The sequence below is a fragment of the Acinonyx jubatus genome, chromosome E1 (genome assembly GCF_027475565.1).
Source record: "Acinonyx jubatus isolate Ajub_Pintada_27869175 chromosome E1, VMU_Ajub_asm_v1.0, whole genome shotgun sequence".
NCBI lineage: Eukaryota > Metazoa > Chordata > Mammalia > Carnivora > Felidae > Acinonyx > Acinonyx jubatus.
This window is the reverse complement of record NC_069397.1, coordinates 17,415,242-17,439,003: the sequence shown is the minus strand read 5'-3', so window position 1 is coordinate 17,439,003 and position 23,762 is coordinate 17,415,242. Positions and strand designations below refer to the sequence as shown.

Below are 23,762 nucleotides of genomic sequence, written 5' to 3'. Positions count from 1 at the left end.
CATGATCTCACAATTCGTGAATTTGAGCCCTGCATCAGGCTCCGTGCTGACAGTGCAGAGCCTGCTTGGGATTCACTCTCTCTGCCCCTTCCTTGCTCATGCACACTCTCTCTCAAAATAAATTAGAAGAAAAAAAGAAGGGGCGCCTGGGTGGCTCAGTCGGTTAAGCGTCTGACTTCGGGTCAGGTCATGATCTCACGGTCCGTGAGTTCGAGCCCCGTGTTGGGCTCTGTGCTGACAGCTCAGAGCCTGGAGCCTGTTTCAGATTCTGTGTCTCCCTCTCTCTCTGACCCTCCCCTGTTCATGCTCTGTCTCTGTCTCAAAAATAAATAAACATTAAAAAAAAAATTAAAAAAAAAGAAAAAAAAAAGAAAAAGAAAAATACTAAAGCCCAGAGAGATAAAGATAGTTGCTCAAGATCACACAGGTGGTAACAATAGAGCTAAAACTTAAACCCACGCAGTCTGATTCCAGAGTTCACGTTCTTAACGCCTGAGAAACGGGCTCCAGTACTGAGTGAGGCTCAGGGTGGACACAGTGGGGAGATGAGCCCGGCAGCCCCTTCCATCTTCTGCCTGCGATGGAGCCAGGTCTCCCAAGGCTCAGATCTGGACACAGCACCTGGGCCAATGGCCACCCTGCCCCAGGATGCTGCTGGGGGCAAGGCCAGTGTGCTGATGCCCTCCAGTGGCTACCATGGGGAAGAACAGACAAAGTGTAACTGTGAGGCTGAATGGGCATATGGGCAGGGGATGTCCCCTGGTTAGTTCTTGCTTCCTAGTCTCCACTCTCACAGAAGAGACGATACAGGGCATAGGCATAACAGATCTTTATTTTACCAGAAGGGACAGGCAATGGGGCAGTGCAGCATCCAAGCCCCAGACCAGACATGCAGCATCCACATGCAGGAACAGCTACACAGGCTGGGGCAGAGCCAGAAGTGGGACACTGGGACTGCTGGACACCCACAGCACCCCCGCCAGGATGCTTGGGCCCCGGGCTCTTCTGTCTCCACTAGAGCAAGAAGACAGAGGACTGGGCTGCTTCCCCATGGCTGGAACCCTATCACTCTGGCCAGAAGGAAAGATGGCACGGGGATATGATAGAGTCTGGCCAGTCTACAGCACTCAACTCTGTATAGGGTTGGCACAGCCCTGCCCACTGGAAGGGCCTGGCCCGATACCCAGGACAGCACAGCCCTAGCAGGAAGACGGTCTACACACCTTCTAGTCCCCAGTGGGGCTAGACCCTGATCCCAAAAGAGTTTAGCAGAGTTGGGACCAAGCCCCACTCCACCTAGTAGGGACATGTCCATGAAGGGGACTTCCCTGAGCACAAGCAGGGGCCTCCTAAGGCAGTAGTAAACTGAGGGAGCTGCTATAGACAGGAGGCCTTGCCTCTGCCCCTGGGTAGAGAGAGAGAGGTTAAGGTAGGAGAGCAGGCCTGGGGCTGGGGGAGGCTGAAGTAGGGCAGTGCCCGGCTAGGCCGAGGGGGTCTGGAGCAGGTGAGGCTGGGGACTTCCTGGGGTCGGGTTTAGGGCTGGGAAGACCAAGCCAAGAGAAGGGAGGGTGGCCATCCTACCCAGACCCTCCGCACCCATGCCAAATTTTGGCAAGGGCCACGGGGAGGATGGACAGATGCACAGAGAACTTCAAGGCACCAGGATTCTGAGGAGCAGCAGGGCTACTGCCCCCCGAGACAGACAGTGATTATAATACACGTCTTTAGCTTAAACTACATGATGTGTGTAGAGGGTGGGAGCAGAGAGGGACAGAAAAAGACAGACAAAGGAGGAGACGTACAGGGAGAGGAGGGTGGAAGAGACCAACGAGATGAATGTGGCAGTGAAAGTGAAGGTGTGGGGGGAGGAGAGGAAGGAGACAGCTAGAGACAGGACAGAAGGGAAGACAGCCACAGAAGGCCTGAACACGCAGCACTTCTGGTCCCTACAAAATAAGGCACCAGAGTCAGTAGCGTTCCCGTTGTCGCTGTGGTAGGAAAACGGGTGCTGGAGGGAGAGGCGGGCGGCTGCTGACGGGTGTAGGTCTTTGGGAGCCTCACGCCTGTGCGCCGGTGGCCTTCTTGATCAGGGGTATCTGCAAGGAAGGGAGGCGCCGTGAGGCCTCGGCTCTGCGGCCCGTGACTGCCCCACCCGCAGGCGGCCAGCACTCACCTTAGAGAGGTCCATGCCTGTGAGGGCGTGCACAGAGGCCGGCAGCTCGGCCAGCAGTCGGTTTACCTCCGATGTCACTTTGCTGTTGTCCCCACTGAGGACCACAATCTCATCGACTTTGGTCAGCGGGGCGGCGATTTTGGCAGCAATCTAGGTGGGGGAGGTGGGGGGAGGGCTCGGTTTGGTGCACTCTGTCCTCCTGCCCTGCCCCGTCCAGCATCTCCCCTTCCTTTCTCCACCTCGCCTAAACCCCACCCCAGCTTGGGTGGCTCTTATTTGCAAGCCACGGTCAGTGAGACCCAGTGGGCCAGGGATGGGCCTGTGCCTGTTGCAGGGTTCCTGCCCCCACCCCCCCGCCGAGCGCTCTCACATTTAATGTTTCTAGCCAGCCCGTCGCTGTGTTCCTGACAAGGCCCAGCCGGATCCACCCCGGGGCAAAGGCCTCACCTGGGGCAGGGCCTCCAGCACCAAGGCCATCTTGGCTGCATCCCCATATTTCTGGTAGGCCTCAGCCTTGAGCTTCATCCGCTCAGCTTCTGCCTTGCCCATCGCCTCGATGACTGCTGCCTCCGCCTCCCCGATTTTGCGGATCTTCTCAGCCTCCGCCTGTGCTAAGAGGACCTGCTTCACCCTGCAGGAGTTCAGGCCAGGCAGCATCAGTGCGAAGTGCCAGGGGGCCCTCAAGCCTTGCCTGGGGGCCAGCAAACCCTCAAGCCCTCTGCTCTGCCGGGTGTCAGGGGTTGGGGACCTAAGGAGGGAGGTGCCTTCTTCAGGCTCTGGCAGAGAGAGGCCACCAGCTGCCAGATGCAAATGGGAGAGACTAGCCAGGGACTGGCCAGGATGCCCGCTGTGCCAAGTACCATACCGGGCCCTCAGGTCTCCTTTATCTAGTTCAGCCTTCCCAACAGCAATCCCACTGGGAAGGCGGCACACCCCCACCTCAGTCAGCAGGTGCTGGGAGAGGCGGCTTCCACGCTGGGGCTGGAGAGGTGGATGGGAGAGGAGCCTGACTAGTCCCCCCCTCAGCCAGGGGCGCTCACTTTTCACCCTCGGCGATCTGCTGTATGCGGTGGGCCTCAGCCTCGGCAGGACAGCGCACTGTGGCAATGAGCTCCTTATCTGTGCGCAGGATCTCCTGTGCCTCCACTGCGATCTGCTTCTTGCGCTGTACAACCTCAATCTCAATCTCTTCCTGCCGGATCTTCTGCTGCTCACGGGCTCCTTGCAGCTCATAGGCCAGCTGGGCCTCGGCTGTCTGCGGCAGGAAGAAGGGCAGCACGTCAGAGGCTGGCTGCCAGGTCCCGAGCCCTGAGCCCCAACCTGGGATGCCCTACGGCTCCTCACCTTGATGTTGACCTCCTCACTGAAAGCTGACTTTTGTAGTTCGAAGGCTCGCTTGGAGTCGGCGATCTTGGTGTCTGCCATGAACTTCACATCCAGCATCTCCTTCTTGCACTCGGCTTCCTGGCAGAAGGAGGGGCAGGTGCTGAGGGTTCCCTCAACCTACCATGGTCCCACCCCCCCGAGATCCCTGGCCCTGGGGGCAGGAAGGAAAGCCCACGTACCCGGATGCCTGCGTCTCGCTCGGCCTCGGCCACCCCAATGTCGGCATCTCTCTGTACCACGGCAGTCTGTGTCTTGCCCAAGGAGCTTAGATAGTCCACTTTGTCGTACACGTCCTGGGAGGGAAGGGGGAGTCATCCTTGGGAAGAGTCATAGGTACAGAGGTGCCCCTCCTGCCAACACCCCCCTCCCAGGGGGACGTGGGGGGCTGCAGCCTTCCTATCGCACTGCACCTTGATGGTGAAGCTGAGGATCTCGATGCCCATGCGGCCGACATCAGGGGCCGCCACCTCCCGCACCAGCTTGGCAAACTGGTCCCGGTCCTGATAAATCTGCTCCACGGTGAGGGTCCCTGGGAACAGAGGGATCATGGGCTGGTTCCCTGGGGGCCCAGCCCACCGCAGAAGGGACGAGGCATACAAGCAGCAGTCTGACTGCATGCCCACATAGTGCAGTCTGAGCTGGGTCTTCCCGGGGTTTCTTCTTCACAGTATTTAACACTGAGCCTCCTCTTGCAGAGTCCAGGCTGGATGAGGAAAAGTGTCTCAAGCAACACCAGGAGCCTGGCCAGACTGGCGGCCCCTCACCTCCCCATCCCAATGCCCTCCCCTTTCCCTCAAGTCACCTGAAGTTTGGAAAGGAAACCTTGGTGGGACTGACAGACCTCCCTGCCCTGCCCCACGCCCCTCCCTGGCCCTGGCTTGAAGAGCCTGCGAGGTTCCTCAAAGGCAGCAGAGGGGTCCCTGGGAGGGGCAGGGCCTTACCAAGGATGGAGCGCAGGTGTCCCTCCAGGGTCTGCAGGACGACGTTCTTGATGTCCTGCACGTTCTTGCCCAGAAACTGCTCGCAGGCCACTGCCAGGAGCTCCTTCTCCGTCATGATCTTCACCTGCCAGTAGTCACAGAGGCGCCTGAACCAGGCTGGAGGGGGGCAGATGGAGTCCCCAGACCCAGAGATGTGGAGGATGGTGGCCGTGCCCCTCCCCTCTTTTCTCAGACCCGGAGGCCTAGGGGCCAGGAGGGGACAGAGTCTGTCTGAGGCCTCTGGTGGGGAGAGCACACATGGAATTCTTACACTGACAATTTTTATCTTCACTGGCAGCCTCGGGCCCTGACACGGCCTCTCTGCTGGGCATTTGGGGCTTGTCTCCCCACCCTCAGCCCACTCACTATTCCCTCGTTAGCCAATTCCTCCCATGCAGTCTCCCCACAGGTGGGAGACCTGCAGGCTGAGGGGCAGAGAGGGCAAAAAGGAAAATGAGTGATAGGGACACAGATACACAGACTAGGGAAGAGAGCCTGGACAGGGCAGGAGACAGGTCTAGGGGGATGCCACCGAGGGTAGGTATCCACCTGCCTTTCATACCCGAGGTATTAAGCCAACCACCCCCTCACCAGGAGCCTATAGCATGGTTGCACCTTGCTGCCCTGTGACGTTGAGAACTGGACTGGAGCAGGAAGCCCCTCACCCTGGCCCCGAGCTGGGAACATAAAGCAGCCTCCAACAACTCCTCTGCCTCACGTGGCCTCCCCTCTGGTCCCCTTTAGCCCCCTCCCCAGGGAACAGGGAAGGCCTGGATTCTGGGGCGTGGCACTTCCAACACCTGCAAAGAATGGGGTGGGGTTAGTGAGCCAGGAGCCCTCAGCACTGGTTCTGTCTCTTGCGAGCCCGCTGAGGAGAGAAGGGGTGTCTGTTAGTCCTACTGAGTGGCCAAGAGGCCGAGTGAGCACATTCCGGTGACGATGACCCTCTCTTGGAAGGGGGGCAGGGGAAGGGGCACTGGAGGGAGACTGCCCCTGGCTGCCGTCCTCTCCTCCTCCCCCCAAACCCCGGCACAGGGACGAGGCAGCTCAACGGACATGCGTGGGGCTGCTGAGTTACTATACCTGGGCGACACCCGTCACAGTTAAAGCTACCCCCTCGGCCGTCTCTACGTCCTCGCAGCGGGGCTGCAACGTCATAATCTCTAGGGAAATCCTGCCAAGAAATGCAAAACAGGGGCATGGGTCTGGGGGCCCAGGGCCTGGGGTGTGGGGAGAGTCCAATACCTCACTGCTCCGACTGGGACAGGCCAGGGGTCCTGCTGCAGAGGGTGGGGTGGGCGCTTTGAGGGGTCGTAGTCAGGAGTCTGTGGGGAGATGGGTGGGAAGGCAGAGCAGCGTGGGTGCGGGTGGCTCCGGGGGAAGCAGTGTAAGTGTTCTGCCCACGGCACACATGTCTGCTCAGATGAGCCTGGCCTGCAGAGTAGGGAAAGGAAGTAGAGCAGTGGTTGTGGGCGGTCTGGGCCAGTGTGGAGAGTCCAGGTGTAGCTGTGTGTGTGTGTGTGTGTGTGTGTGTGTGTGTGTGTCCTGGGAAAAACACGTAAGCGCTGGTACTCCGGGCTGGGCTGTGTGGGTCATCCACGGGTGCCATCTGAATGTCCCCCCAGGGGCCTTCACCAGTCCTCAAGGCACCCCAGGAGGCTGTCCAGAGAGCCCTGCCTACTAGCCTGGCATACTAGGAGTATGCCCGCTGCTGGGCCGAGACAGAGGTGACCCTGCGTCTGCGCCTGGCCAGGGGAGTCCTGCCCGGTCCCTCCACCTGGCAACAGGCTGGACTTGAAGCCTACCCTCTGGGGTTGGGCCCAGGTGGCTCAAGTGGGGAACCGGGCTGAGGTCACACGAGGGCATCCTGGCCCAGACAATCTCCAGGGTCCACATCACCCAGCTTAAAAGGGACATAGATATCTGCAGTTGTCTCAAGTCAGTAGCAGTTTGGAGGCAGAGCGGGGTTTCTTTAGCCAAGGGTGTCGAGGGAGGCTGGGACCCTACTGGTTCCATACAAAGTGCTCTGAGTTTCTCAGGCTTCCGTGCCGAAGCCTGCCTGCGCACGGCTACAAGGAGTGGGTAAGGTGGGGACAGTCCCCTTCCCCGTTAGAGCCGGCAGGCTGGGTGAGGAAGGGAGAGGTGGTGCGGGGTTGTGCCTGAGAAGCCGGAAGGGCAATTTCCAGCAAGGTAAGGGGATTGGTAAGATGATGTTTGGGCCCTTCCGGTCTGGGCGCCCAGCATGCAGGCTCTGAGGGGGCAGGGGCTTTCTGATGCTCACCGCAGTGCCTGGAACTGGGAAGGCGCTCAACAGGGAGCTGCTGAGGGAAGCAATGAAGATGACCACCTGCATATTACAAAGAAAGCGCTGGGAGTTACCGAACACCCTGGCTCAGGAATGGGTTTCATTGGCTACAGCTGCATGGCAGTGAAGAGCGAGACATCGGGCCACTTGCTTTTCAAAGTGAGACTGGGGAGCACCTGGGTGGTTCAGTTGGTTGGGCGGTCAGCTCTTGGATTTCGGCTCAGGTCACGATCTCACAGTTGGTGGGATCCAGCCCTGTGTTGGGCTCTGCACTGATAGCGTGGAGCCTGCTTAGGATTCTCTTTTTCCCCTCTCTCTGCCCCTCCTCTGCTTGCTCTCTCACATTCTCTCAAAATAAATAAATGAACTTGGGGTGCCTGGATGGCTCAGTCGGTTGAGCGTCTGACTTTGGCTCAGGTCATGATCTCACAGTCAGTGGGTTCGAGCCCCGCACTGGGCTCTGTGCTGACAGCTCGGAGCCTGGAGCCTGCTTCTGATTCTGTGTCTCCCTCTCTCTCTGCCCCTCCACCACTCATGCTCTGTCTGTCTCTCTCTCTCAAAAATAAACATTAAAAAAAATTTTTTTAAATAAAATAAATGAACTTTAAAAATACCACACACCCATGTGCGTGTGCACGCGCGCGCGCACACACACACACACACACACACACACACACACACAGAGACCAGATTAATAATAAAAGCTTAGGTTTTTCTAGCACTTCTTTTCCAAAAATCTCAAAAAGCCCTCATGTTGTTTTACTTGCCTTTCCAATATCCCTACAGAACACGTAGAGGACATGATTCCCCTACTTCGCACACAGGGAAACTAAAATCTTAGTGACAAGAGATTTTCTCAAAGCCTTCTCAACAAAAACTAGGAGCAGGGAATGGCCAAGGCTCATTTTGCTGATGCCTGGCAAGGAGTTCGGAGGAGCCTAATGAACAGAACTTTTCATGGGACCCATTTTCTGGCCTTGTGAGAAGGAGGGCTAGGGCTCGACACTGGGGTGTCAGCATGGACGGGAGGCTGGCAACGGGCTCCGCAGGACCTGGAGTGGTTGGGACTGAACCCTTCCTGTCCAGACAGCCGAGTTCTGGCACACAGGGGCCTGTGTCTCCTGCCTCAACTTACCCCTTGGCATCCAAGGACATTCACTAGCGGACCTGGGAGGGGTTCCAGAATCCCTTGCTCTTTCCCCACTAGCAGCCCCGGTCAGTGAGGGCAAGGGAGCTGGGGATCTCTAGGGGTCCATCCTGGCACCCACGGCAGCACAGGCGGGAACAGAGGGGAGGGAGGCACACTTTCGGAGGGGAGTCCATCTGGCTCCTGCCTGCCAGGCCCCGCTGGGCAGGAAGAGAGAAGGTTAGACACAGAGGAGGAAGCAGGTGGGTTATTACCTGTGCAACCCCTGTTACGAATAGCGGGACCCCCTCCGACGTCTCAATATTCTCACAGCGACACAGGATGGTCATAACCTCCAGAGACAGTCTGAGGAGCAGCCAGGGGGAGGGGAGAGGTAGGGAAAGGAAGGGGTAGGAGGGGACACAGCAAACACACACAGTGGTTACCAGACAAGCAACGATGCCGGATGCCTGGGGCAGGGCGGGGTTGCTCTTAGTACTTTAGCCCTCTACTGCCAGCTCAGCCTAGGGTTGTAGGGGGACAGAGGAAGGCCCCTTGCTGGCCTGAGGCCTCTGGGTCTCTTTTCCCATACTCCTCTAAGGAGGAGCAGCTGGGCTGGGGAAAAAGCCTACGACCTGAGGTCGGGAGGCCTGTGCACAGGGCACCTGGGTTGCCCACCACCTCACTTTCCCAGGAAACTCCTGGCAGACTCCTGGCAGGAGAGTCTGGGAGACTTAGTGTCGACTCTACTCTCCAAACACAGGCAAACCTGTGTTTCCAGAATTTGGACAGAAGAGGCCACTCTGGGGATTAATGAACCACAGCAAATACCAAATCCTGCTTGGGTTTGTGTTACATATCACTAAGTAGGCAATTTAGGGCCAGGAAAGCCCAAAGAAAACCTTGGATTTTCTGATTTGGGGGGCTAGGTGTCAAGGAAGGCTGGAGGAGAAAGTGTGTCCCTCCCACAATATTCACAGGGACAACTGGGAGGTGACGGGGTAATTCACTTTGGGATTTCCAAAGTTGGGCAGAGGCAAAGAGAGTCATGGCAAAGAAAATGAAGCGTCTTGAAGCTGTTTAGGCCACCCTAGCTGGGCCTCCCTCGCGCAGCACGTGTGTGCGAGTGAGTGCAGGGTGGCAGGCCAGGCAGAAGCCGGGATGCTGACAGTGTGGACAGTTTCCTTCAACCAGAAGAAGGGAGGACAGTGGCAGAAGCTGAAGGAGCAGAGGCAGGCAGACTGGGGGATGGGGGTGGGGGATGGGAGCCCCGCCTCACCCAGCACAGTGCCAGCCCGGGGGGCTCTGGCCGTGCAGGTGTGGAAAGGTTGCCTTCATTTGAGCCCCTGATACTGGCACTCCTTGGCCTGAGAGGACTCAGACAGGAACCCACTAAGCTCTCTTCTGGGGAAGGAGGAGAGAGGGAGATAGGAGAGAGGGAGGGAAGGAGGGAAGGAAGGAGGGAAGACAGGAGGCTGCAGCTCAGATGCCAGAGGTGGAGGATTCACTCAGGTAAGGGAGAGAGCTGCCACATCAGGGCCTCAGGACAGCACAGGATGTGGCGGCAAAGTGCAGCAGGCAGGGTTTCATCGAGCCTGGCGAAGAACGGCTGACAACGGAGGTGGGGGACCTGGAGGGCGGTGTGCGGAAAGTATCTCGAAGGGGAGGCTAGAATCCAGGCTGGGTTAGAAGCCTCTACTCTGACCTGAGGGGCTCTTCCTGTCGGCCTAGGGAAATAGAAGCCCCAGCTTGTAGAGACATCCTTCAGGTAGGCTAGGGGTCGGGGAAGGGACTGCCCTTGGACACAGAGCCCAGGAAGGGGCGGGCTCCAGGCTTAGACTACCCAGCAAGTGGCACCAGAGGGAGAATGCTAAGCCTGAGTGTGTGAGGTCAGTTTCCCAGGATGACGTACAAGGCCCTCCACTCCTTACTTCCAAACGTACTGTCAGAGAAGCTTGGCTCTCCTCTCCTGGGGCTCTGCTGCCTGGAGCAAAAAGCAGGAGGGGGTGCCAAGAACGTAGAGAAAGGGCTGCAGGCGTGTCACCCTAGCAGTGGATGCCTGTGCGGGACAAGTCTCTGGGTAAAGTTGCAAACTCTCCAGGACTGGCTGTACTGCAGTGTCTGGACGACTTACTCGGTCATCCCAGGACTGCAAGGCATGTGGGGTGGGGTGACAGTACCTCTGGAGAGGGCACCCCATGGCTTCCGACAGGCCACTGGCCCACTCAGGAGGGCCTCGTGTCCTCCTGAGAAGAAGTTGTGATCAGTACTGGTTATACTCTCGGACACTTTTGGCCTTGAGCCAGGAGAGTCCCCAGGATTCCTCAACTCGGGCAGAACAAAGTGAGGGGAGAGCAGAGGGGGTTATGGGAAATCAGTGAAGTTAAAAAGGTGACCTGCTTCCCCATGGCCCTGACCCTGGCCAACACCCTCAGTCCCCCTGGAGTCTCAAGCGTAGAGCTCGGCACAGCCACGGAGGGCCTCTCTCTGCTGACTGGGGGGGCTGGGCCAGAGGGGGATTTCCACCGCAATCGCTGCTGTTTTCCCTCCGGGGTGGCCATCACTTCCCCTCCCTGTTGCGTGGGTCCTGGCCTGGAAGGATCTGGGCATAGTCAGGAAGGGGGTGACGGTGGAAAAGTGGCTGGCACACCTCTTCTCCTTGTGGGTAGGCAGTGAGGGAGCCAGGAGAGGCCCAGGCCAAGTCTGGTCCCGCTGAGGGTTCTGGGGGAGCCCCAGGGAGAGCCCTCTGGGGGCCCTCTGGGGGGCTGCAATGTCCCTTCCTCTGGTGAGTCTTTCCAGACTGATTGAGGAGGTCCAGACCTGTTTTGCCCAGCCCGGCACCAGTTCCTTAGATCCCCACCCCCTGTCGGTAAGCTGTGGCTATCATGGAGCCCTTCACAATGTGCATCCGTCATTCTCTGCCCTTTAGCCCTGCCTACACTGTCCAGGCCTGCACGGGTGAGGGCGTGTGTGGGTCTCTTCAGCCCTTCCTCTCCACAGGGAATAGGGCTGCAAGAATAACTGAGTTAGGCTCAGGGAGTCAGGATTCTGCTTGGGCATGACCCTGGATTCTCTGGGACAGAAGTGACATCTCCAGTGGAAAAAGCATACCCACTAAGGAGAAGGTGCCCGCAGACAGACCCCCTGTGTCCCTGTGCAACCCATCTCACCTGCTTCTTAGAAGGCCCCCAGCATGGGAATGTGGCAAGGGAGGATGCTCTAGCTGACCGGGGGGTGAAGCGGGGAAGGCTGGAAACCCTTTTCTCCCTTGCCCACCAGGATGCCAGGTTCCCCAGCCCCTGGGCCCTTACCTCTGAGTGTCGGAGATACACCACCAGGCCCAGGCCCAGCCGCCAAACACGTACTGTTTATAGTCAGAACCACAACAGCCCCCTGGAGAGCAAAGCAAACCACTGCTGGTCAGTCAGTTCTTGGGTTTGTCTACCCCCCATCCCTCCAACAGCAACTCTGGGCCTTTACTCACTCTGACAGTTGACAAACCCCACTGTTGGGTGCTGAGCTTACACAAAAATGAGAGACAGACAGGGGTGCCTGGGTGGCTCCGTCGGTTAAGCCTCTGATTTCAGCTCAGATCATGATCTCGCAATTCGTGAGTTCCAGCCCTGCACTGGGCTCTGTGCTGACAGCTCAGAGTCTGGAGCCTGCTTTTCCCTCTCTCTCTGCCCTTCCCCCAACTGCTCTCGATCTCTCCCCAAAATAAATAAACATTAAAAATTTTTAAATAAAAGAAAAAGGGAGACAGACAATTTGGTAGACAATTTGCATAGAAAGAAGGCTATCCAGTGAGTGGTTCCGCATGTAAGCACTTTCAGAGAACAGAAGTCAGTGGGCAGGAGTGAGCAGGAAAAGCTTCATCTTTCATTTAACCATTCATTCAGCAAACAAGTAGACTGTTTCTGTGCTAGGAATAAAGAGATGAAGATACAATTCCTATCTTTTTTTTTTTAATTTATAATTCCTATCTTTTTTTAATGTTAATTTATTTTTGAGAGAGAGAGACAGAGCACGAGTGGGGGAGGGGCAGAGAAGGCGACACAGAATCCGAAGCAGGCTCCAGGCTCTGAGCTGTCGGCACAGAGCCCGACGTGGGGCTTGAACTCATGAACCGTGAGATCATGACCTGAGCTGAAGTTGGATGCTTAACCGACTGAGCCACCCAGGCGCCCCTACAATTTCTATCTTGAAGGAGGTGGGAACTTTTCCTGAGATAATTGTAATACCATGTGCCAGGGAGTGTGCAGAACAAGAAGGGGTGCAGGGCACACGGGGGGCAAGGGGGCACTGGGAGGCTGAAGGGAGTGAGGTGTCTTGGAGCCAAGATGGGATCCTTGCTCATGCCCAGCAGACACATCTCAGTAAGGTTGGTTCTCTACTTCCAGGGCTTCAGAGTGACTGTGTACTTCTTATGGGAGTGAATGGGGAAGGCAAGGCCTCAAAACAAAGGCCAACCTGTGGTACCAGTGGCAGAAGTGGAGACAAAGAGAAAAGGCCTAAAAAGGAAGTGGTTCATTCTTATGGGGCGCCTGAGTGGCTCGGTTGGTTAAGCGTCCGACTTTGGCTCAGGTCATGATCTCACAGTTCATGGGTTTGAGCCTCGTGTCAGGCTCTGTGCTGACCGCTCGGGGCCTGGAGCCTGCTTCAGATTCTGTGTCGCATTCTCTCTCTGCCCCTCCCCCGCTTGTATTCTGTCTCTCTCTGTCTCTCAAAAACAAACAAATGTAAAAAAAAAAAATTTTTTTTAAGGAAGTGGTTCCTGAAAACTATATCAACTAAACAGAATGTTGAATCGGGCCCCAACTCGGATCCAGCTGTAGACATGTCCAGCATGCTGGCATAATGTCTATGCAGAAGTGAGAAGAACCAATTCCTGAAATTCTTGTTGTGAACTGATAATACCAAAATTATTCACTGAGTTCAAGAAAACTTTAGTAAAAGCTAGAGGGGCAGTTTCCTTGCAGTGCAGAAAAATGTGCAGGAAACAGATGATTCAAAGGAAATGGGATTTGGGAAAAAGCCAGTGGGTGTCATCATTTCTGTATTCACAGACTTCAGTTTCCAGGAAAGCCTTAGGGTGTGTGCCTCCAAAGGTCAAGGGTCAGGGGTAGTTTCATGTAGCTGGGTTATAGTGTCTCTGAGGACCCACAGCGGGGTACAAGCAGGGTAGAGGGGCAGAGGCCAGATCATAGAGTGTCTCACGTATCAGGCCAAAGAGCTGGGTGTGTGTGTGTGTGTGTGTGTGTGTGTGTGTGTGTGTGTGTGTGATGGCCGGGGGGGCGGGGGCGGGGGCGGGTGGTCACACAAGGATTTAAGGTGAGGAGCAACAAAATTACATTTACCTTTTAGAAACACCACTTTGCACAAGGTGGAAGAAGGGGGCAGGGTGGCCAAGGAGATTGGGTAGAAGCCTCTTGCAGTGACTTAGGCAAGACATGGTGGCTGATGTCATGGAGTAACTTCTAGAGCAGTCTTGTCCAAGAGAACTGAGAGGGTGGAAATGTTCTATGGCTGCACTGTGCAATATGGCAGCCACTAGCCACATGTGCTTACTGAGGACTGGAAATGTGGCTGGTACAACCGAGGAACTGAATTTCTAACAAAAAAAATTTTTTTTTAAAGTTTATTTATTTTGAGAGAGAGAATGCGCATACACATGGGAGAGAGGAAGAAAGAGAGGGAGAGAGAATCCCAAGCAGAGTCCGCTCTGTCAGCAGAGAGCCGGACTCAGGGCACGACCTCATGAACCGCAAGATCACAACCCAAGCCGAAATCAAGAGTTGGACATCTAACTGACTGAACCACCCAGGCTCTCCTCTGATTTAATTTAAATTTAAGTGGCTATTGGCTACCACATGGGTGCACCTCCAGAGTACAGGTTTGAGTGGGTGGTGAAGTCAACAACGGAACCAGAGACAACACAGAGAACAGAGAACCGGAGACAAGTTTTGGACAGGTGGAGGCGAAGGACAAAGACCTCACTAGTGCAGAAAGCCTGGCACCTTAAAGAACTGGTGTCCGAGACTGCTCCCTGAGAGCCAACCCAGTTTCCTGGGCCTGCCTCTGTGCACAGTGTGCAAGGAGCTGAGCCAGAAGTCCAGGGAGTAAGGCGCAGCCCCGCAGTGTGAGTAGGGGTGGAAAGAGGCCTGTTTCTCTGGAGGGGGAAATAACTGTCCACAAGGCTGTTGCTCAAGGGAAGCTAGCGTAGGCTTCTCTGCCTTGGGGAGTGGGGTAAGGGAGGCCTCTAAGGACAAGCAGTCAACCTGAAACCTAAGCCATCTCGGGATCTGGAGAAACTGAAAGGGTCAAAAAATCACAGCTTGTTTCACTTTGGGCCTGGTGAGGGCTGGGGCCTCCAGCGGGTTCCAGGGCACTTCTCACTGTGCTGGGGGTGGAAGCGGTAAAGGTGGGGTGGGATCGCGTGGGGGAGGGGGTGTCCACCCTATACCTTTAACTTATTCTTTGACCTTGAGAGCAGGCTGCCACAGCCGAAGCTGGGCCTTGGCCAAGGGCAACATGGCCAAGTTCCCAGGGGTAGCAACAACAGGAAGCTCGTACTGCCAGTCTGCCCCACCCCCAGCAGCTTCCTGCCCTGAAAGGCATCTCCCTCCCAGATTCCTGGTCACACTGAGCCTGAGCACCACGCCCAAGAGAGGACACTCAGGTGCCCCTTCCTTGACGTCCCTAGCTTTCACTCTCTTCACACCTGGAAGTTTCTTCTAATTTTATCTCACTTTTTCTAACTCAACTTACTTGCCTTTGCCCTGTCCGTATCCAAACTGAAGAATTACACGCCAACCTCTGTTCCATTCTTAGCCCCTCCAGACCCAGTCCATCCCTCTACCTTCTCAGGAATATTCTGCTCCCTTCCTGCCTCTCTTCTATCTTCTTCCCACTACTCCAGAAGACCATACTCTACAAGGGGGATTTAGTCTCTTTTGAGCCACAGCCCCTGTTAGTAGTCCAGCAAAGCAGGAATGTTGATAAATGCATAAAATACATAAGAAACAATTATATTGAAAGTTTATTATTTATTTGTCAAATAATTTTGTCAAATAAAAATTTATTTGTCAAATAAAATAATTTATCAAATTATTTATTAATTTGATAATTATTAAAACCACCAAATGTGTGACATGTAATACATAGTAATAGGTGTGAAATAGTAACACATTAAATAATAAAATCTAGTGGTTAATAACTAGCTAAACTTCAAGTACTGATGAGCGTAAATATATTTTTTTTTTTTTAAACTAATTTAACATAGGGGCGCCTGGGTGGCTTGGTCGGTTAAGTGTCCGACTTCGGCTCAGGTCATGATCTCACAGTCTGTGAGTTCGAGCCCCACATCGGGCTCTGTGTTGACAGCTCAGAGCCTGGAGCCTGTTTCAGATTCTGTGTCTCCCTCTCTCTCTGCTCCTCCCCTGTTCATGCTCTGTCTCTCTCTCAAAAATAAATAAACGTTAAAAAAAAAAATTAAAAAAAGAATCTAAGTTAACATATAGTGTAGTAATGGTTTCAGGAGTAGAATTTAGGGATGCTAAAACTACTCACTTTTTAAAGAAATTTTATTTAAATCCAAGTTGGTTAACATACAGTGTAGTGATGGTTTCAGAAGCAGAATTCAGTGAGAGCATAAATGACTTCAAAGGTACCTGCTACAATGGCAGTATGGTAGGAAAATACCTGCTAATGTTAACATGGATTGTGGCTGACATTTATAATCCGAAGAAAGGCTAACTTTCAATTAAGGTTAGTGACAAGGTCAGGAGCATGTCTTTCCCCCATCCAAACGCACAAACCTCTAAATTCTACCCACGGACCCCAGGTTAAGAACTTCTGACCTAGTGTAGAGATGAGAGAAAGATGTATGGTGTTTGGATTCCCCCTTTAAAATTGCTGAAAGGAGAGAGAGAGAGAGAGAGAGAGAGAGAGAGAGAGAGAGAGAGAGACAAAAAGGTTTGATATTACAGAATGAAGAAGGGAGGTTAGACAACCAGGAAAAATCCTCCAGCCTTTTCAGGTGCAGAAGATGACCAGGAGATTTAACGGCATCCTTCTCAAATTGGGCTGAATGTGATGCCTCCAGACCTAGATAGATGCAGGCTTAAGTAACCAGGTGGGGGGCAGGGCTGGGAGTTCTGTGAGGGAGAGCTGCATCTCTATCCGTCTGATCGGCTCAAATCCCCAGGTTCTGTTATCCTGAGCCTTATCCCTCCCTCTTCTCTCCTACCCTTCCTTGACTACAGTGCCCTCAATTCTCGGCACGGCCTCCGCTCCCTCCTAAAACAGGGGAGGGAGGCCACTGCATTGGCCTCTGGCCAGAAGACCAGATTTCCGGCAAGTGGAAGGTACAGAGCAGCCTAATTCAGGTGCTCCTCTCATCCCTTAGTCTCTCCACAGGGACAGGATTGGAGCTTTTGTCTCCTCAGCTCAGGGTCTGGACTTCCAGAAAGAAAAGTCTACAAGAGAAAGTGCCATGCAGATTTTCAGGTTCTCAACGTCTTCTTTAGGACTGGGGTCTGGGAGACAGGTGCAAGTCTGGCCTCAGTGCTCTCTGGGGGTCTCCCTCCTAAATCCCAAGGCCACCTCTGGTCTTGTCTGCTCTTCCCTACAAGAGTAGGAGGGTCCTGATCAGGGAGGGCCGGGATTTCCTGTCCCAGTGGAGAGACTGATTTTGAGATCCAAACCGAGCCAGAGGCCATGTTCTGGGGTAAAAGTTCCCAGTGGATTCATCACACCTCCCCAGGGGGCAGCTACAAACCCTGGTCTAGCTCACCCTCTTCTACCCACTTCTGTAGCCAGCCCTAACAACTCGGCACACAGGCTGGAAATTGACACTGATAGTAGGAAGTAAGACCTGAAGGATTCCTGCAGCCACAGGCCTCCAAGCTGTCAGGAAACCACCCTTCCCAGCACCTGTGAGCCAGCCAGGGGTTGCACAAACTGGTGGCTTGAAAGGCTTCAGCCACCTCTCAAGATACCCAAATACACAATTTAAAAAGCAGCCTTAAGGCAAAGATACCTCTCCCTTCCCCAGCACAGCAGTCAAGCCCCACCTAAGCTCCCAGAAATTCTGGAGTCTGTAGCATTTTGCAACCGCGGCGACACAGCCCAGAACCCGGTTTCTCAACCTGTAGAGGCCGCACCCGCATCTCCGGGGGTGGGCAGTGCCAGTAAACCCCAGCAAGCCCTAACCCGCTCAGAATTAACGGGAACAAAAGGATCCCCGTCCCAGGGCCCCATCCCCAGGCAGGCACCTGCCCTCCAAAGCCTCAGACCCACCCCAAGGGCCGGGCCCTGGAATCCAGCCAAACCGCTACGTTCTGGGAGCCACAGGTCCCCTCCCCCCGGCCTCAGTTCGGGACCCCCTAGGCCACAGTAGAGTAGAGGGGAGGAGACCGTGCCCAAGGAGGAGGCGGAGACAGGAGGGAATAAACACGGGAAAACACGCAGTGGGAGGGAGAGTCTCGAGGGCTCGGAACACCGCAAGTGTGAGAATGGGGGGTCCCCTCCTGTAAGGTTCTCGGGCCCAACACCCGCGCCCCCACCTTCCGCACTGCCCTGCGCCCTCTGAGCCCCTCCCCGGCCTAGCCCGTCCCCGCTAGCTCCCCAGCCCCGCACCCACCCCGCGCCCCCTCTTCACCCACCTTCGCGGGCACAGCCCGCGTCCCAACCCTCTCCGCCCCGGCGCCCCAGACCCAACCCCCTCGCCGCCCTCTCACCTGAAACCACCAGCGCCTCGTTGGGCCCCACCGTGTGGCAATTGCCCATGGCGCCGGTGGGACGGAGGGCCCGCGGGGAACGCAGAGACCTGTACGGCACGGCCCGCACCACCCGCACCGCCGGCCGCGCCCAGCCTATCCCGCCACCCCCAGCGGCCGCCCGCGCGCCCGCCCGCGCCCCTCCGCGGTCGCAGCCCCACCGGAAGTGTAGCGGCGGAGGGCGGGGCCGGCGGGCGAGAGGCGGCAGTCGACGCGCTTCATTTCCCAAGGCCCAGCTCCACAGCGCCCGGGAAGGCGCCCCCCACTCCCTCCCCCCGGCCGCCTGCATAACGACCTCCCGGCCCTGCCTCACCTCCCCGCACCCACCTTACCGCCGGGGGCCCTGTTGTCCCGCCGCTGCTGCTCTTACCCGCGGGGAGACCTTGGGCGAGTCCCTTACCAATGCAGCCTAATCCCGCCTCTGCAAATTGGGGTCACGTAACTACCTGGCTACGTGGTTGCAACGGGCCCAAGTTCAGTAAATCTCCGTGTTGGCAGTGCATCAAATCACAACCCCCCACGTCCTCATCCAGAGCCGATCAGCATCATCCATAGTGGGGACCAGAAACAGGGAATTCAAATTCTTGAGAAGCAATGTCTGGCACATTAACCACGCCCCCACCCTCACCTCTCAATCTGGGATTATTGTTATTCTCAGGAAGAAATCATCGCCCATGATTTCCTTCCACCAGGAAAAGAGCCGCTCAGAAGAACACAACTTGCAGCTCCAGAAAGGAACCATGGGGGTAAAACCTGCAAACCCCTCAGTGCCCAAGGCGTGGCCTGGCATGCAGTTCAGGTTTTCAAGGGTCACCAAGTGCCATGGAAAGCACCCCAGCCTGGGGATTAGGAGATTTAGGGCTCAGGTTCAGTTTTAACCTGAATTCGGTGTGTGACCTTAGACAAGTCTGGTGAATTGTGAGGGATGGGATGGGGTTCAGAAACTGTGGGCTCCTCAGAGAGGGGGCTGCTCCGGGAAGATGGGGTCCCTGGATCCTCAGGCTGGGGGTCTTCATCAGGTTCGGCATCCTGGCCAGGCCCAAGCCCTGCCAGCCTTTTACTGGCCTCCCACAGCCGGTGGGCCGCACGATCATCCCGGGCGGCTGGGGGCACCTCCTCTACATGGCAATTGGCAAAATATCTCCCACTGAGAGGTTCAATGCCCTCCTGTAGAGCGCAGTACAGGGGTGTCTGGGCACCCCCTCTTGGCGTCCGCAGCACCAGCCAAGCCAGTGGGCGCAGAAGTGGGCTCAGCCATCCAGGGACGTGGCGCAGGAATAGCTCTGAGTTCACAGGCCCTGTGGACGGGAAGAAAGGAAGGAGTGGGTGAGGACCCAGGAGAAGAGCAATAAGAATGAGGCTACAAGGGAGTGGGGAATGGAGTCCAGTTCCAGGGAAACCAGGAGAGTATTTGGTGGGCATTCAGGGCCCCCACAGGGTGACCTCACTCATTTCAACAGCAAGCTTCCTCCTCTCCATCTAAACTCCTGTACCTCCTCATGCCCCAGTTTCTTCATGCTGTGTCCCCTGCCTGAGGAGACATCTTTTTTCCTAGCTCAAGTTCCGCTCCTTTGTTTAGCCAGCAAACATATATTAACTAACACCTATGGTAGACCAGCCACTGTTTTGGACATTAGAGATGTGGAGTGTAATAAAAGCTTGATAAATGTTAGTTGTGATTATTGCTGTCACTATTATAATTACTAGTGAGCCTTAGGCAAAGACCATCTAAAATGTAGTATGGTAGGGGTTTCCGGGTGGCTTAGTTGGTTGAGTGTCCAACTCTTGATTTTGGCCATGATCCCAGGGTCATGGCATCAAGCCCTGCATCAGGCTCTGTGCCGAGCGTGGAGCCTACTTAAGATTCTCTCCCTTTCTCCCTCTGCCCCTCTCCCCTGCTCGTACGCTCTCTCTGAAAAAATAAAAAATAAAATAAAATGCAGTATGGTAAAATGCGTAGGACAGATCTTGTTATCCTGTGATCTGTTCTGTAAGGCAGAGATGGGTTTTATTCATCAGTTAAGTCACTCAGACTAAAAGCTGAAATGCTTACAGTGGACTTCTAGACCCTGGATGACCCAGCCCATCTCTATACCTCATTTCTCGTCACTCTCCTGCTCTCACTTTGTTCCAGCCACATGGGGCTTCTTGTTCTTTCTCAAGCATCCCAGGCACTTCTGCCTCAGGGCCTTTGCACTTGCTATCAGTCTGTTCTTTATACTCTTCTCCCCCGAAAGCCACATGGTTGGTTCATCTCCTTCAGGCCTCTACTCAAATGTCACCTTTTCAGTGATACCTCTTCCTTGCCTGCTGCAGAAAAAGCAGCACCTCCTGTCATTTCATATCCCTGTCACTGTGCTTTATCTTTCCCATGGCACTTTATCATCACCTGTCATTGTAAATATTTATTTATTAGCAGTCTCCCCCTCCCCAAACTAGAATGTAAATTCTACAAGGAAAGGGTCTTTGTTTTAAGTTCACTGCTCTATTCCCAGCACCAAGGTTAATGCCTGGTACATAGTAGGTACTCAGTAAATGCTTTTTGAACGAATGAATAATTATTAGCTATCATCATCATCATCATCATCATCACCATCATCGTATGCTGAGTTCAGTCATATGGATGGGTTCTTGGGGTGAGAACCTGGGTTTTATTCATTGCCATACCCTACCCAGGAGTCAGCATCCAAATTAGTGGTGTGAGAGGAAGAACCCAGACAAGGAGAGCCTCCTTCCAAGATCAGCAAGGAACAGGTCTCTCCTTGTACCGTGCTTCCTTCCTGTTCTGAGCTTCTGTGGCTCAATGAGAGGCTGAGGGAGCACAGGATGGGTTGAGGACGGGAGAGGGGGAATCAAAGCAAAGCAGAGCAGTCAGAAAGCCAGGCCTTACCTGGGTGGGCCGCATAGCAGGTGACACCAGTACCCTCAAGCTGAGTGGCGAGCTCCCTGGCAAATAACACGTTGGCCAGCTTACTGTCGGCATATGCCCGCAGCTCCTGCTGCCAGCCCACCACTGGGCGGTCCAGGCGTGTGAAGTCAAGGTGCCCTCGCCGGTGGGCGGCTGAGGATACCACCACCACGCGACTGGGGGTGCATGTCTTCAGCCGCGGCAGCAGTAGATGTGTCAGCAAGAAGGGGCCAATGTGGTTCACTCGCAGCAGCAGGTTAAATGGCTCGTGGGTCCGGCCACAGGAACTGATCCCTGGGGCGGGGGCTAGATATGAGCAACTGCTCCAGAGGGATCCCCGAAGGCCTCAGTGTCCCCATTTGTGAGACAGCGGTAGGGGGCACCCTTTCCATACATCCACTGCCCCTTGGTAAGGCCTGGCTGGAGGGGACGGTTGCCCACCCTCTGCCCCCCTGCAGGACCTGCTGCCCCTCACCGGCATTGTGGATGAGGATGTCCAGCCGTGGCTCAGAGCTCAGGAAGGCAGTAGCAAAGGCCCGCACGGAGGCCAGACTGGCCAAGTCCAAGGCCATGAAGATGACCTCATTGTTCCCACTCTCCTGTGGGGCAGCAAGGGCTGGGCTTGTCACCAGGCACCTCTCTCCTCTTCCCTCTCCCCAGGTACCAAATTGTGAGAGTCCACCCCCTACTTTTACTAAGATCTGCCCCTGTGCCTTAGAATGTAGTGGACAAGTATGCGGACTCTGGATGCAAATTTTGACTTTGCCTTTTATTAGATAGAGTGTGACATTAACCTCTCTGGGGCTCAGGTTTCTCCCTGAATAATGGGAATAATGTAATACCTATTTCATGGAGTTGTGAGGATTCAATGAGTTAATATAATGTAAAACGCTTAGAACAGTGCCTGGCACCCAGGCAGCACTGTGTAGGTAGTTCTTGCTGTTATTATTATCATTCCCTTTTCCCATTATTGCTTATCCTAAAATCTGCAACAGACTTCTCATTGGTCTCCCCTCATCCACTCCTGTCCTCTCCAGTCCAGGCTCTGATAGCCACCGAGGGTTTCATTTCAAAATGCTATTCTGACAGTCCATACCCTACTGAGTCCACACCCTGCTATTCTGACAGATCCAATGCTTCACTGTATCTCCACTGCTCATCCTATAAAATCCGAGGTCCTCAATAGGATCTAGAAGTGCCTCCAGAACCTAGCCCTGGCTCAGGGGCTCCAGCCTCTTCATTTTGCCTCTTTTCTTCCATATTTCGTGCTCCATACAGACTCAATAAATCTTTTCTTTCAGTTTTTTTCCCCCCTAAATCAAATCAGCTCTCTTGCCTCAGGGCCTTTGCATATGCTGTTCCCTCTGCTGTTCCCTTCCCTACTGTCTTTCATTACTGTAACTCTTACCGATCCTTAAACATCTTAGGAAGAGCAATTACTTCCTTCAAAAAGCCCACCTCCTAGCTTTCTCGTCTGGTGTCCCTTCCCTGTGTGGCCAGAGCACCGGCAGACCCTCTTTTCTGCACTTAACGACCAGAGTTGAGGAAGCCGCTCTGTTCACCCCCTCGGTGTCCGGGTGTGTTTGTTTGTTGCTCACCCTCTCCCCCTCACCTGGCGGAGGTCGAAGGCCGCCGCCTCACCACGTTCCCGGCTCCGGCAGGCCAGCACCACGCGCGCTCCCCGGCGCGCCAGCTCCAGCGCCGTCATCTTCCCGATGCCGCTGTTGGCGCCTGCGGTGGGCGGGCGGTAGCTGAGCCGAGGCGGACGGGCCGCTGACCCCGCCGCCCGGCCTCCCCGCCACCAGCGCGCCCGGCCTCCGGCACTCACCCGTGACCACAGCCGTGCGGCCGCGCAGGCTGGCTATGCCACCGCAGGGCGGGGCCTTCACGAGGTTGTAATAGACAAGCACGTAGGCGCCCAGCAGCAACCCCGCGCCCAGCAGCAGCGCCTCCATGCCGGCCGCGCCTCCGGGCTCCCGCACAGGCCCCGCACCACCCTGGATCGGAGCCCGTCCGGCGGCTGCCGAACCGCCTCGCACCGGCTCGAGCCTCCCAGAAGGCGGAGGCAGAGGCGGAGGCGGGTGGGAGGCAGGGCAGGGGTGTGTGTGCGTGCGTGGGAGCGTGGGCCGTGCGAGCGCCCCCTAGGCATGCGTCTACGTCCTCTGGGTGTGTGCTTGTGGAACACCTAGGTGCGCGCGTGCTTTGGGGCCCTGGCAGCGCCCTCTAGGTGTGTGCCTGCATGAGCTCCTTCCAGATGTGTGATCGTGTGCAGGGGCACCCTGGCTATGTACATGAATCCACCCACTCTGAGCGTGTGAATGACTCTGTGAGTGTGTAATGTGCCCACGGGCTCTGGGATTGCCCCTCAGGTTGTGTGTGTGCCTCTGGATCCTCTGTGTGTGAGCTCCTTGTGGGTGTGTACTTGCAGGCCCAGGAAGTACCCTGTAGGTGTGTGCAGGCACACACCCTGTAGGTGTGTACCTTTTACGTGTTTGTGCCCATGTGGGCCAAGAGCCCCTCCAGGTGTGTGCATGCCTCTGTAGTCTCTGCCAGTGTGTGCACTTGAATGAACATCTACGTGTCTGTCCTTTGTGCACATGCCCCTTAGCTGAGGACTTGCTGGAGGGACTCACAAGGTGTGTGTGTGGGGGGGGGGCGGGGGGGGGAGGCCCTCTGGGTGTCATCTGTGCGAAGCAGAGTCCTTCCCTTCTGGAGGGATGTGTGCACATGAATGCTGTTATGTCTGAGAGAGAGTCCAGCCCTGGATGCCTTGCCCTCCCTCCATAAGTAAGTCCTGCAATTCCTTATCCTCACTTCCAGATCTCAGCTTCTAGAATGCTTCCTTATTCTTCCTATAGAGGCCAGAGAGATGGCACAGTGGCCAGGGTGGCACCACCCATCCAGGGCTGTTAGGAGTCACTCCTTAATTAGCTGTATCCCCGTGCCTCTGCCGCCCATCCCCTCCATTTCCGACGGGAAGCAAGAAGAGACTGAAATGTCATATGTTACCTGACCTCCAGGAGAAAATTTCTCTGGGATGGTCCTAACAGGTGGTAGAAATAGGTAAAGAAGCTCCCTGATTCAATGGAGGAAGTGACTCTGACA

The 23,762-nt window shown here is 55.4% G+C and overlaps 2 protein-coding genes across 3 annotated transcripts; both read right to left on the bottom strand.

Annotated features, from left to right (window-relative positions):
* Window positions 1-814: 814 nt before the first annotated feature.
* On the bottom strand, window positions 815-17,913 carry FLOT2 (flotillin 2). Of its 2 annotated transcripts, none has more exons than XM_027034537.2 (11): window positions 17,711-17,913; window positions 11,282-11,363; window positions 8,246-8,336; window positions 4,501-4,624; window positions 3,970-4,088; window positions 3,739-3,852; window positions 3,518-3,637; window positions 3,214-3,428; window positions 2,621-2,804; window positions 2,174-2,323; window positions 815-2,096 (listed from the first exon to the last, which is right to left on the bottom strand). In XM_027034537.2, the coding sequence occupies exons 1-11, from the start codon at window positions 17,757-17,759 to the stop codon at window positions 2,058-2,060; spliced, it is 1,287 nt and encodes a 428-aa protein (XP_026890338.1). In that variant the 5' UTR covers window positions 17,760-17,913; the 3' UTR covers window positions 815-2,057. The 2 variants fall into 2 exon arrangements, with proteins under 2 accessions (XP_026890338.1, XP_026890337.1); XM_027034536.2 differs by lacking the exon at window positions 8,246-8,336 and adding an exon at window positions 5,623-5,713.
* Window positions 17,914-18,324: 411 nt separating this feature from the next.
* On the bottom strand, window positions 18,325-22,760 carry DHRS13 (dehydrogenase/reductase 13). Its single transcript, XM_027034542.2, has 5 exons — window positions 22,486-22,760; window positions 22,270-22,388; window positions 21,133-21,256; window positions 20,640-20,951; window positions 18,325-19,047 (listed from the first exon to the last, which is right to left on the bottom strand). Exons 1-5 carry the CDS (start codon window positions 22,610-22,612, stop codon window positions 18,605-18,607), a joined length of 1,125 nt encoding a protein of 374 aa, XP_026890343.1. The 5' UTR covers window positions 22,613-22,760; the 3' UTR covers window positions 18,325-18,604.
* Between the last annotated feature and the right edge of the window lie 1,002 nt (window positions 22,761-23,762).

Bases quoted from the DNA above. Each gene is read 5' to 3' on its own strand.
- FLOT2 (XM_027034537.2), bottom strand. From the start codon at position 17,759: ATGGGCAATTGCCACACGGTGGGGCCCAACGAGGCGCTGGTGGTTTCA. The intron at 8,337-11,281 runs GTAAGGGCCCAG...GCTGCTCCTCAG, and splicing joins TGTATCTCCGACACTCAGAG to ACTGTCTCTGGAGGTTATGA. The intron at 2,805-3,213 runs GTGAGCGCCCCT...GAACTCCTGCAG, and splicing joins CAGATCGCCGAGGGTGAAAA to GGTGAAGCAGGTCCTCTTAG.
- DHRS13 (XM_027034542.2), bottom strand. From the start codon at position 22,612: ATGGAGGCGCTGCTGCTGGGCGCGGGGTTGCTGCTGGGCGCCTACGTG. The intron at 21,257-22,269 runs GTGAGGGGGAGA...GCTGCCCCACAG, and splicing joins CGGCCTTCGACCTCCGCCAG to GAGAGTGGGAACAATGAGGT. The intron at 20,952-21,132 runs GTGAGGGGCAGC...CCCCCGCCCCAG, and splicing joins CATCCTCATCCACAATGCCG to GGATCAGTTCCTGTGGCCGG.